This window comes from Lytechinus variegatus, chromosome 2 (assembly GCF_018143015.1).
Source record: "Lytechinus variegatus isolate NC3 chromosome 2, Lvar_3.0, whole genome shotgun sequence".
NCBI lineage: Eukaryota > Metazoa > Echinodermata > Echinoidea > Temnopleuroida > Toxopneustidae > Lytechinus > Lytechinus variegatus.
The window spans coordinates 75241148-75253982 of NC_054741.1; the positions used below are offsets into that span (position 1 = coordinate 75241148).

The following is a 12835-nucleotide window of genomic DNA, read 5'->3' on the forward strand; positions in this document are numbered from 1 at the left end:
ACGATACTCTAAAATGATTACCATATGAGCTTCAGACAGAGTTATAATTTGCAAACTTTTATCTACATGTAACATTATTAATATTTGGATGCATCGTAGTCAATATCATAATTTCCACTGAAAATAATCGACTCTTCTTTGTGTGTTTCTTTTTCTTTCTTTTCTTTTACATATCAACTTATCAACTAAAATTAAAAAAAAGGTCTTCAACTTCAAAGGAGGGGGCCACTGGTGTCTCGTTAGGGATCAGTTGTGACTCGTCAGGGGGGGGGATACGTCCCTTGCATGGGTTGTGACTCGTCAGTCTCCCCCCCCCCCCCATAGGTACACTAGTGTTTAATGGTCTGTGTACATACCATGTAGATGCATGACTTGTAAAGTATAGGAAGGCCACTTGCGTGGTTGTTTTGTTCTTAAATCAGGGGCCGCGGAACGGTTTTCAAAGTGGGGGGGGGGGCTGACCATGCAAAAAATCACAATCATATGGTCATTTTTACGTTTTTGTACACGGTTTTGGAAAAAAGTGCCCCCCCCCCGCTTCCGCGGCTCCTGTAAATAGCAAAACAATGACGGACAATCGATGGACTTCCAATGCAGTCTCCTCCATCCCTTTTAGAAAGTAATAATTCCAAAATCTCCAAGATAGAAATCTTTTTACCCACTTAAATATTGAACTTTGTTGCTTATTTTTCTCCCAACTCGCCGGTTAGTTGCCTACGATCGACAGTTTCCTGTCATTAGTGGACTTTAGACTCCATCAGGTACAAGTACAGGTTAATTAAGCGATTTGGGTCGCTGTAATCTCATGTTATGATAAATATAGACGAAAGATTGGAGTAAAAGAGGGTGATATTGTAAGATATGCTTATCGCGACACACCTCCGAATGGGACCAAGTCAACATATCAAACGTAATTTGAGATTCAACTATTCTACGGCATGTATTCATTCGGACAGGAAGTTTATTTATTGTGTTGCATTTAAGTATATCCTTTTTGTGAAATGAGGCCTTGGTACTACCTCTTGAAAACATTCACCTTTAACGATACCGGATTGTTGTTTTTAAACAACTAGGCCTACAGGAGAGTTTTATAAATTTTTCGAAGGACGTATATTACACCTAATCCTCGTATCCTGTACGGTATTTACATCAACATGAGCGGTTTCCCAGGTAACCTTTCAGACAGCCAGAAGGAAAAGCTGAGAAAGGTATGTTTCTGTTTTCAATGTTAATCAGACTAATTTGTAAACATATTTCTTTTGTCATCATCAAAATATTGTTAGCTTTTTCGTTTACTATATCATTAATCACGACATTTTGATCAATTTATTTTAATAACTGAGAAAATGTATACCGATCAAAAGCTGAGATCGAGACTATATCCCTCTTACTTTAGCACATTTATTTTCTTCTAAAATGAATTCATTACTAAATTAGCTTTTGAACGTGTATTCTACCAGCAACCCCAGAGCAATTCTGATTTTTACTTATAAATCTATGAATTTAAGTCATTTTCGTTTAATCTTTATTTATTCATACTTTTTTTTTTTTACTTCATTCACTCAGGGTAGCCATGTATGTAATGTAAAATGAATAGTCTTTCGATCAAATAAACCATGTAAAATAGTCTGTATTAATAGGATCTTAGGAGAACATCTGAAATGTTGATTAGATTAATTAAGAAAAATACCTTGGATTATTAGCCACATATTTTCTCTTCAAATATAGTTCAAAGAGAATGTTTCAGACGTTCTGAAGCCAGAACATGACGATGTCATACTTCTGAAATTTCTTCGGGGTAAGTTATTCTATCCCCCTCATCCCAGCTATCTCACCATTGGCGGCGGAGCAGACGATTATCTTATGTGTTTGGGGGGACGCCTATTGCTGCGTCCCCCCCCCAACACATAAGATAATCTTCTGCTCCGCCGCCACTGTATCTCACCATGCAAAGCCCTGTTCCATATACCTTTATATACTCTTAATCAAATTACTGATTTTCATTAAAAGTAATCATGGTAGTTATTACCCTGAGGCTGGTAACAAGTTGACCCTCTCACGTCCCTTACGCATACGTACATGTACACCACCAACCCTCTATACCATGACTAACCTAATCTCGATGAACCATTAAATGTAAATAGAAAATATGTATCACCAAAGGTCTAAGAGAAAAATTAAGTAATATAATAGAACTCAGAATGATTATAACACTCCATGTTTCACATTCTAAATCATCTTACAGCAAGAAGATTTGACCTGAAGAGAACAGAGAAGATGTTCAGAATGGTAAGTCTAGATACACAGTCACATCGATGAATCCTACCCCAAACCGACCCATGGTATGTCATTGGTAATATCGTATACATAGATTTGGTCGATGTTAGTGGTATGACTGAAACATAATGTCTAGTATGATGAGTCGCATATAAACCCTTGCCTTGACCTGTAACTGTGACGACTGTGGTCTTGGTCTGTAGTGGTTTTGACTCTCGTCTGTCAAAGACAGGGTCGTGGAGTCGAATCCATAATGGCGAGTTCTCCTTCAGCATGTTCAGCAAGAATTTCATCCACATTGTGTTGCACTCAATCCTGGTTAGGTGAATGGCTACCTGGCAAGACTAATACACTTTGAATGTATGAGCTCTGCTAAATAAGTGGCAGCTCGTGCTAAAGCCGGGCTAAGGATAGCGTCTTGTCGAGGCCCTGTCGGCTGCTTTCCGAGCGAACATGGCGAAGCAAGGGATATAGCGAAGCAGAGCGCCTCGCGCCAGACCTAATTAACGAATTAGGAAATCCCTCGCTTCGCTCGGGAAGCAGCCGCCAGGGCCTCGACAAGAGGCTAGGCTAAGGATAGTCGTGCTATCTATAATTCTGGAAAGAGCGCTATATAAATCCAGCTATTTTCATCATTATGACTAAGTTTGAAAGTCCTCTACGTCAGAACAGAATAGAAATAATTTTGCTTTGTTTCTTACATTGATGCCTTTTACGTTGTTTATGTGTTCTACATTGATTTGTTGTGTTTTTTTAAGATATGAAATGAAAATCCATGAAATTGGAGAGTTAAATAATGTAACGCGCTAAATAATGTTGGCCATTATCAAACTTTGTGTTCCTCAAGAGATTTTTTAAAAATTAATTGTTTTTAAGTTTTAGAAGATTCTGATATATATGCATTTTCATCACCCTGGTCAATCTGGAACTGGCAGATTAAGTCCAATCTTTTTTTGTGATATATTTCTTTTTTCTTTTTGTCAAATAAATCATAACTTGAGCTTACTAATTATTTTTGTAGGACATCAAGTGGAGGGAGGAAAATAAAGTCAGTACTATACTGGACTGGTACACGATTCCTAAGGTAATTATTTATCATGCCACATTCAATGCATGTATTCCAGTTTTTCTTGTAGATAGGCCCTTGCCACGCTAAAGTCGCAATTTTGCATATTCGTACAATTAAATTCGGTAATCGTAATAATTAGTTTTCTCCCTTAACTTTATACTGGAGAAGATTACCAGTGGCTATAATTCTTGATTAATTTGTACACAATAATTATCAGTGCAGATGGTTCAAATATGAACTCTAATTTCAAGGAAAACTTCATCAATACAATTGTCATTATCTGGACCCCTCAGAAGAACAGCCGTTAGGCTGAAGAGGGCTATCCAGCCCATGTGTTGGAAAATGAATAAATTAAAAAAAAATTATCATACCCCAAGAATTAATTCAGCGTGCAAAAAGTTAAGAACTACCCTATTTGTTAGAAACTATTAATTTTCATAATATAATCAAATTCACAAATCATCTAAACGATTTACTTACCTACAATACCATTGAACGGACTCTGCGCTTCAAACATATTTTGTTTATGATGTTTTAATACTTGCAAATGTAGCGTAATAAACTTTCTGTCAATGAGTATATATGTTTTGCATGTTGAAAAAGAAAACAAAAGAACAAACGCAAGTATTATTATATGAAATAATATGTAGCCTGTGGGTAAAGATATCGTTGTTTGATATCTAAATGAACGATTAATCTGTAATTGAATATTTTTAATCGATGGACAAATGAATAAATATATGAATTAAAATGAAGAAAATCCTAGATTGATTGATTGGTCGATTTATTGATTGATGGATGGATGGATTGATTGATTGTTAATTAGTATTTTATACATATTTGAGGTATTTGAGAAATACTGGTGTGGTGGAGTAAGTGGACTGGACAAGGAGGGCCATGCTGTCTACATATCACCTGTTGGAAATTTCGATCCCAAAGGTATGCAGTTATATCAATTCCGATCATCAAAAATTGCATCGCGCAAGAAGCAGAGAAAACTGACATTGCAATTATCAAGACAAAAGTTGTCGATATCTTTCAGATAAAATACAGTTATGAAGACAGATTAATATAAGTAGGTCTAATGTATTAAGCATTTGTTCTGACAGAATCTACACTTAATCTAATTTTCACTATTATAGAAGATTCTACTCATATTTTATCGACCCGAAAATCGTGTCCCTGGAAAAAAAAGCGCTCTGATATCCTATACATGTATAATACACCATACTGCATGTTCTGCCCCTCCTCTCCCTCTTTATATTTATATATTTTTCGCTCGTTCTGTCTTGTTTTCCTATATCACACTCTTTTTTCTTTCACTTTGATCACACATTATAAAGTGTCTATTTCCTTTTATATTAAAGGTGTCTTGTTTTCAGCCAAAGCAAGTGACATCCTGAAGACATATACACATGCTATAGAATTCCAGATCAGGAATCATCGACGCTTTACTGAAGAGGTATGAGATAACTTTATAGAGTACCGAAACGATGACGTCAGTTGCCATGGTGTCATGGCGGCCTGGTACTAAACAAAATACCCGGAATGAAAGATGTGTACAGACGATCGTCACGTGTGACTCTGTTTAGAACCTGCCCGCCATGAAACCATGGCAACTGAGATCACACTTCGGTACTCTATTTTTCCATCATGCACGACACAGGCGCGAATCCATGGGGGGGGGGGTGACGTGTAAAAAATGAGTTATGACCCCCCCCCCCACTTTTTATTATTTTTTCCATTTCCAATTATAAACCCCTCAAAAAAAGTTCCGCAACTCAAGTTTGAGTGCTAATAAATTTCTTAGTGTGCCATCATCATATGTAAAAGTGGTATCATTGGAAAGAATGATTATTCCTCTTTACGATCATGTGTCATTTGTAATGCTAGTGTTATTATGAAATACACAGACATGATAAATATGCAGCAATGTAAAAAATGAAATGTTGCAAAATTCGTTGCCATGTCATGTTTGAGTTCTGCAACTCAAACTGCAAGTTTGAGTGCTAATAAATTTCTTAATGTGCCATCATCATGTGTAAAAGTGATATCTTTAGAAAGCATGATTATTCTTCTTTACAATCATGTGTCATTTGTAATGCTAGTGTTATCATGAAATACACAGACATGATAATACGCAGCAATGTTAGACATGAAATGTTGCAAAATGCGTCGTTTGCAATAGCGAATTTCCAATTGTTTCGAGGATGGACCGAGTGCATTCACTGTCACCTGCATGGTGGAAATTCTATAGAAATGGAGACTCTTGTTGGAAATCAATGCATTTTGCAACATTTCACTTCTGACTTTTCTCGATGTTCAGGGTGATTGCATATTCCATGATTACATAAACACAGCAAATGGCATGTCATTGTAAAGAAGAATAATTCAGCTTTCCAATGATACCAGTTTCATCTTTTATACTTCATTAACCAAAAAGATATCATCCCCAAAACTGAGTTGCAAAACTTTTTTTGAGGGGTTTATATGCCATATAGCAAAGCAATCTTCATCTTAAAGGTGTTTAGCCTATTTTTGTCTTCAATCATGACCATCACCGTCATTTTTATATTCATTCACAGAAAGGGCTCAAGCATACTGAGGGATCTTTGATGATCTTTGACATGGAGAATCTTGGTGTACATCATCTATGGAAACCTGGTATTGACATGTTTATCAAGGCAAGTGTTACGGGCTAATTTTTTTTTATATAAATCTTTGATGTGTATCAATGGAAGTGAAACTTAAATGATTGACGGATGGAGAGCTCATTATGGTCTTATCCTGTTCTGCTGGCCATCTACGGAGAGTTTGGCTCTGTAGATGCTGCGTAGGTATGAAGCTATACATTTTCTTATGTACATATTACTTCTAAAGGAATAAGGAAAAAAAAAGAAAGAAAACAAAGTGGGAATCGAAATGGATGATGTAAAGAGAAAGGGAAAACGACCTAGCTGTAATATAAAATGGATACCATCATAAAATAATAACCCTGGTTATTCCAATCTCATTATATCAGCTTGTGTTTGTCTTGCTAAAGCAATATTTCACTCACGATCACCACATCAAACTCTAGCTGTAGACCTATGTTTACTTAATAATGATCTATGTGCAACTTGTCAAGTAATTTTTCTTTCAGTCTAGTTATTTTTACAAGTTGGCTGGTGCAAAATATTATAATGAAACTCATAAATCATTATGTATGATTTATATTTTTAATAATTCTTACAAATTGATAGACAGCAATGATTGCCGAGCAGCATTATCCTGAATTGATATACCGTCTCTTCATAATCCGAGCACCCAAGATCTTCCCCGTCTCCTACTCACTAGTAAAACCCTTCCTTCGCGAGGATACCAGAAAGAAAATACAGGTCTTGGGAAGTAAGAATCTTTTCTTTTTGTTTTTATTATTTTTATTTTATATATAGCTTTTTAATTAGTAATGAAAGATAGAGATCGTATAATGGTAGATGCATATTAACACTGCATGAGACCCACACTTATTTTGAAATTTGGCAGGAGGTGCCAAAGTGGGAAGGGGACGAACTCTAATGAATTGTCGAGAAAATAAAATTGGAGGAAAATGAAGAAAAGGGAGACGAAAAACGAGATATTGAAGTGACCAAGTGGGTTTTCATCTTTTATAAGTGAGAGTGATGAACAGCATGATCTACTTTTTTGAGGGAATCTTAACAAAATTATAAAAGTAATTGAGTAAGGAAGAGATTCTATCTCTTTGTTTCCGAAGTGGAACAGGTTCTCTACCATTTTCTTATACTGTATAGAGTCATGAAAGGGGTTAACCCGAATGTTTGCTTAATGCAGGTAATTGGAAGGAGGTATTATTGAAGCATATCGACGCTGATCAGCTACCAGTTTACTGGGGAGGAACTAAGACGGACCCTGATGGAAATGAGATGTGTACTTCACTGGTATACTTTTTTTTTATTAATAATTAATTACTATATCGGTCTCATATTATCTAAGGTCAATTAAAAAGGAACACATATTACAATTCCTTCTTTCGATGGTTAAATTGGTTCGCTTCATTCATCTTACCCAGTCTATTTAGAGTGATATATTCAATCTAATTCTTTCATATTTACCATTATAATTTTCATATTGAAAATTGAGCCCAAAATTTAGCAACAAAATATAATTTTCTAAATTAGAAATAATATTTAGCAACTGGTGAAATGACATCTAAATAAATAGATACTATACCATCATTTCCTATATTTTGGGGCCATGAAACGTCATTTATCATTATCATTACGTTAATTATTATCATTCACTTATTATGCTTGTATGTATAGATACGAGTAGGTGGCAAAATTCCAAAGTCCTTTTACTTGAAAGATCGTGAACCGCCTCATACCCTGACAACACACGAAGTGTCACGAGGGGGCGTCATCGAATTCAAGTATGAAGTCAAGAATCCAAACAGCGTCCTGAGGTAAACAAATATTTTTTTTATTCATTTTTGTTGAGCCGAGGATTAAGGGTTTATTTTTTAAGGGGATGCGTTTTGTCCTCATCATTTTACAAGCTACAAGTGTGTGTGTGTGTGTGTGTGTGTGGGGGGGGTAATCACTAAAAGTAAAAGTTATTTGGGGGAAGCTATGGTTTCGAATCAAAACCATGGTTCGCACTGCAATAGTAAAGTTTTTTTGTTTTTTGTTTGCCCTAAAAAAGCATCCTTTTGGAATGCGTTGCGTATGAGAGTGACTGACTTTAGTCCTAATTATTTCCTTTCACGAGATACTGTTTTATTTGGATTACTAGAACCACTTACTCCATCCACCTTAGCATTTAATTTTCTAATTTTACTTGGTAAACAATTCATTTTGCGATGTAAATACCAAGAGACTCTCCCTAGTTTAAAACAATTTAATTATTATCTTTTATCTTATAAAGTTACTGAAGAAATTATTGCAAAAAAGAAAAACAAACTCAATAAACACAATGTAAAATGGCAAAACATAAACAAGTATTTTTCCATTGCATAAATTGTAACCACTGTAGATTCATATTTTGTGTTATCTTTTTTGTGACTTTGTTTTATCTTCTGTTCATGTTGTAGTGGCGCTTTCGGTCATGTTAATACATGAAAATGTCATAATTTTTTTTGGTTGCGCTATACCCCGGCGATGCCGCCAGGTCGACGCTGGACCGTTAGGTATGGCCGTACCCCCCTTTTTTCGGTTAATGGATCGTCCTGTCGGCAGCGCTGGGGTATAATTTTCTTGTAAATTAAGATTATGTTGTATGTACTTATACAATGTTCTTTTTTATTGAAGTGCAACTATATGTTTTGTATATTTTGATATTTTTTATGACGAATAAAAACTGCAAAGATAAAAAAAATAGTAAAGTGCTGAGAATTTTCATCAAACGCCCCCCCCCATGTGTCGGTTACATCGGAATGATTGTATAGCATTTCATTGAATAAGGTTTCATATTTACGTTCATTTTTGGTCTTAAAAATGAAAAAAAAAATCTTGACAAGTTGAAACTAAAACCTGACCTTAATCTTGGGACATAGCAGTTACGGTAACTGCATGAATACTGGATTCCGATTAGAACATTTATTAGTAAATACAATGTTTAATTGGGTGTCACGATACGCTAGGATCCTAGATTAACAAAAAAATCAATGAATTTGTCTACTGCACCATTTAGGTATGAGTTCCAGACGGATTGTAATGACATCAAATTCGGATTCGACCGAGTAGACGGTAAAGGAAAGAAGACGGCAATTTTAAAACTTGAGAAGTATAACAGTCACATGGTCCCAGAGAATGGAGAAATCATGATTGCAGAACCAGGGACATGTAAGTGTAAAACGTCATACAGTGGGTTATTCAAACAATGATGTTCTCTGAGGTATCACGGACCATGCAAACTTCCACAGAAGGAATGACCTGGGAGGAATCTTCATGATATGCTGTATACGGCTTTACATTAACATGTTCTCTTACAGTGAAAGTTTAATAAGTAATATCTTCAATAGGATAAAGATCATAAATCATGTAAATTCTTTATTAACTGATTGATCAGGTATCAAATACACGTTATGGCCGTATAAGTAAAGGAGTCAGAATATGTGAGAATGCTAGTATACATATAGTTACTTGTTTGACCAAGGATTTTGTTAATCAAAGCTTGAGTCTATTCTGCATACCACCCCCCCCAAAAAAAATAAAAAAACAAAACAACCTCTTCCCACATTGATGATCATTATGACCGAGAGTCATTAACACGACAGTCGCAAATAATAAGATTGGGAGAAGAAAGGAAGGTAAATGTGCGAGACAATAGTAAACATACCGAGGTTTTTTACCTGACTGCTAAGAAAGCACGAATGCCTGTTAGCAAGCAACCAGGGGACTTACGGCTTAAGGTCCTCTCCGAGGGACCTGGTAATGAGGATAAATGCCTTACCAAAGGGCACTAGCGCACCACTTGGGAATCGAACCCCGGTCACCGGAATCCGAAACCCCCGCTCTACCGACTGAGCTATCGCGCCTCCTACAAGTGACAGTGGGTAATTAAAAAAATGGAGGCCCTGTTGTTAGTAAATATTGAGATTGAGATTCATTTATTATTTGATCCATGATAAAATACATAGAAATTTGGCCTCCACTGCATGGCTGTGCATACAAATGATACAAAGTATATCTACAAACATCCAATTTTTAATGATTTATTATAACTGATTTTCGGTCTCTTCTCATCTTGTTCAGACGTTGCTCGATTTGACAACAGTCATAGTTGGACAAAATCAAAGAAGTTGTCCTATTGGTTGGAGCTCCTGGAACCGAGTGACGTAGAACCTGAGTTTCAGGAGATGACAGGAGTCGATAGCATCAACCTCGACGATTAAATATCATACACGACATCATGTGGACACGAGAAAATCTAGAACTGTACATAGCTTACTTAAATGAAATTCAATTTCGTTCAATGAGCAAGTATTGAGTAAATTTTTATGCATCGCTAAGAAAAAAAATGAGAAGGAGAAAAATGGTAACACAAAGATAAAAATTGCGAACGCCCCGAGCACTAAATTGTCATTGCGTGCAAAAATCTTAAGTTTGTATGTATGATTTTTGTTACGAGTTGTTAAACTTAACACGTTTGCCCCCCGGATCGACGGCTCTGCGATGGGGTGTTATTTGCAATATGTCATGAAATCTAACGCAGGCCTATAAAAAGTAAAAGTCATTATAAATTACGATTACATGTCTATTGAAATGACCATTTTTGTCTTTGTAAATCATCATATAGAATTATGAGTTTTTAAGTTTGATTATAAGAGTAGACAATCAAATGGAACAATTACGATTGCTAATATTTTGCTGTTGTGATCATGGTATGATTACGCAAAATATACAGAAATATAGAATTATGCGCTATGGGCTATATCACTTTTACCATGTGTGTCGGGATTGATTATATTGGAGATGCTAGCAATCTTTGTATAAAGTATTCGATATTGATCATTCAAATAATCATTTTTGCTCTAAAATCAAGAGTGATATAAGCATAATTAAAAAATCTCGTTTTTAACTTGTACATTATTATCTAAGAATATTTCACGGTCACATCAATGAAATATAATGTAAAAAGAAATGGACGTTTGCTTAATGCAGTTACTTTATAATCAATTCAATTCAAATAAAACATTTATTTTCTTCCATTTCATCACATATTTTTCTTGTAAACATAAGTTCATACATAAATAGATTTGTTATGAAAAATATAAATATGTACATGTTGGGTTTAAGAAAGAAGGCGTATACCCCAAAGGCTGAGGCTTGTGGCGGGACGCCTATAGATCGCATTGGTTTATGAAAGAAAAATGAGGGAAAATGCAATGTAATGTAATGTGAATATTCCCCTCTGTATCACAGAAATCTTAAAGGACGAGTCCACCCCAACAAAAAGTTGATTTGAACTAAAAGAGAACAATCCAACAAGAATAACACTGAAAATTTTATCAAAATCGGATGTAAAATAAGAAAGTTATGACATTTCGAAGTTACAGTTGCATCCGGTCAATACGCAAATGAGGGAGCTGATGACATCATCCACTCACTATTTTTGTATTTTTTTATATGAAATATTAAGTATTCTAATTTTCTCCTCGTCCTGTGAAAAAAAGTTTTATTTCTCCCTGAACATGTGGAATTACCAATGTTTTAATTGTATTGTTCTTTCAAGTTGGTCCTTATTGTCAAATCGATAAAATTTGAAATATTGTATAATTCAAACACTAGAAAAAAGAAATAGTGAGTGAGGGACATCATCGATTCTTTCATTTGCACATGACTAAATTGTGCATATAACTATTTTGTGAAAAAATAAGTGAAAATTTAAAATGTCGTAACTTTCTAATCTTACATCTGATTTTGATAAAATTTTCAGCATTATGCTTGTCTGATTTTCTCTATTGATTCAAATCAACATTTTTTCTGGGGTTGAATTGACATTTAAAAATGAACAAAGGCTTGCACTTGAGTCTAATTTATGATAATCATAAACTTGAAATTAATGTTTATAGAAGCGGTTCGCTGCAATTTGTATAATACGTTTGTAATTTATACAAATAAATCGTAGCTAATAAACTGACTTTCATTTTATTTTGATTTTTGTTTTCAAAGCATATTCATATACATGAAATTTTTTCAAAAGATACTGTTAGAAATCCATTCAGTCAACCCATTACATAGCTCTACATATAAGTTTTCTTGAAGAGGGAGGGGAGATATCATGAATTTTCAAAATCACGTTTCAGATATGCAGGCTAGAGATCAAGATGAGACTTCTCTGTTCCAGAATTAAGGTTTTTAATTGGGGGGGGGGGGTTCACTCCAGATCCTCTCCTTGCATTTAACATGACATTACTCTAGATTGCACATAAGCAAAAGACCCCCCCCCAAAAAAAAAAAATGGTTGAAATCCATGAAGGTGTGAAAGCCAAAGTCTATATTCCATTGAAAATGGCTTACCCTTTCACAAGACCCAATATTGTAACAATGATATAATGGTTCCATGATAATTGCTCCGGCGACAACATTGCTCAGATGGAATATCTAAACGTTAAGCCAAACCTAAAACCCGAATGAATTAATGAACTAATGAATAAATCATTAAGTAAATAATGACTTATTACAAAACCCAGTGCATTTCCCCCTTTGGTCTTTGGCCCCGTCTGAGATGAATTGCTGGTTATCTGATTATAGGTAACCTAGAGTGTTGTCATAATTAGATATAGTATCGAGTGATTATCTATCTTATAAAAATACATCTGGCGTATAGCTGTAGGGGACTTCAACCCCCTGGGGAGCGTTTCATCAACACTTTTGTCCGACAAGTTGTCAGATCTGACATCTTTCCTTGATTCTGATTGGCTGAGAGGTACTGTTACTATGGTAATTGTCGGATAAAACAGAACTTGTCAGACAAACTCCCTTCATG

At 35.3% G+C, this 12835-nt stretch overlaps 1 protein-coding gene across 1 annotated transcript; it reads left to right on the forward strand.

The window, feature by feature from the left end:
* Positions 1 to 563: 563 nt before the first annotated feature.
* Positions 564 to 11285, forward strand: LOC121409027 (SEC14-like protein 2). The gene is made up of 12 exons (XM_041600811.1): positions 564 to 1208; positions 1729 to 1798; positions 2246 to 2289; positions 3299 to 3361; positions 4192 to 4285; positions 4714 to 4808; positions 5932 to 6030; positions 6589 to 6733; positions 7178 to 7284; positions 7669 to 7808; positions 9035 to 9186; positions 10099 to 11285. The coding sequence occupies exons 1-12, from the start codon at positions 1155 to 1157 to the stop codon at positions 10236 to 10238; spliced, it is 1203 nt and encodes a 400-aa protein (XP_041456745.1). The 5' UTR covers positions 564 to 1154; the 3' UTR covers positions 10239 to 11285.
* The last annotated feature ends 1550 nt before the right edge of the window (positions 11286 to 12835 follow it).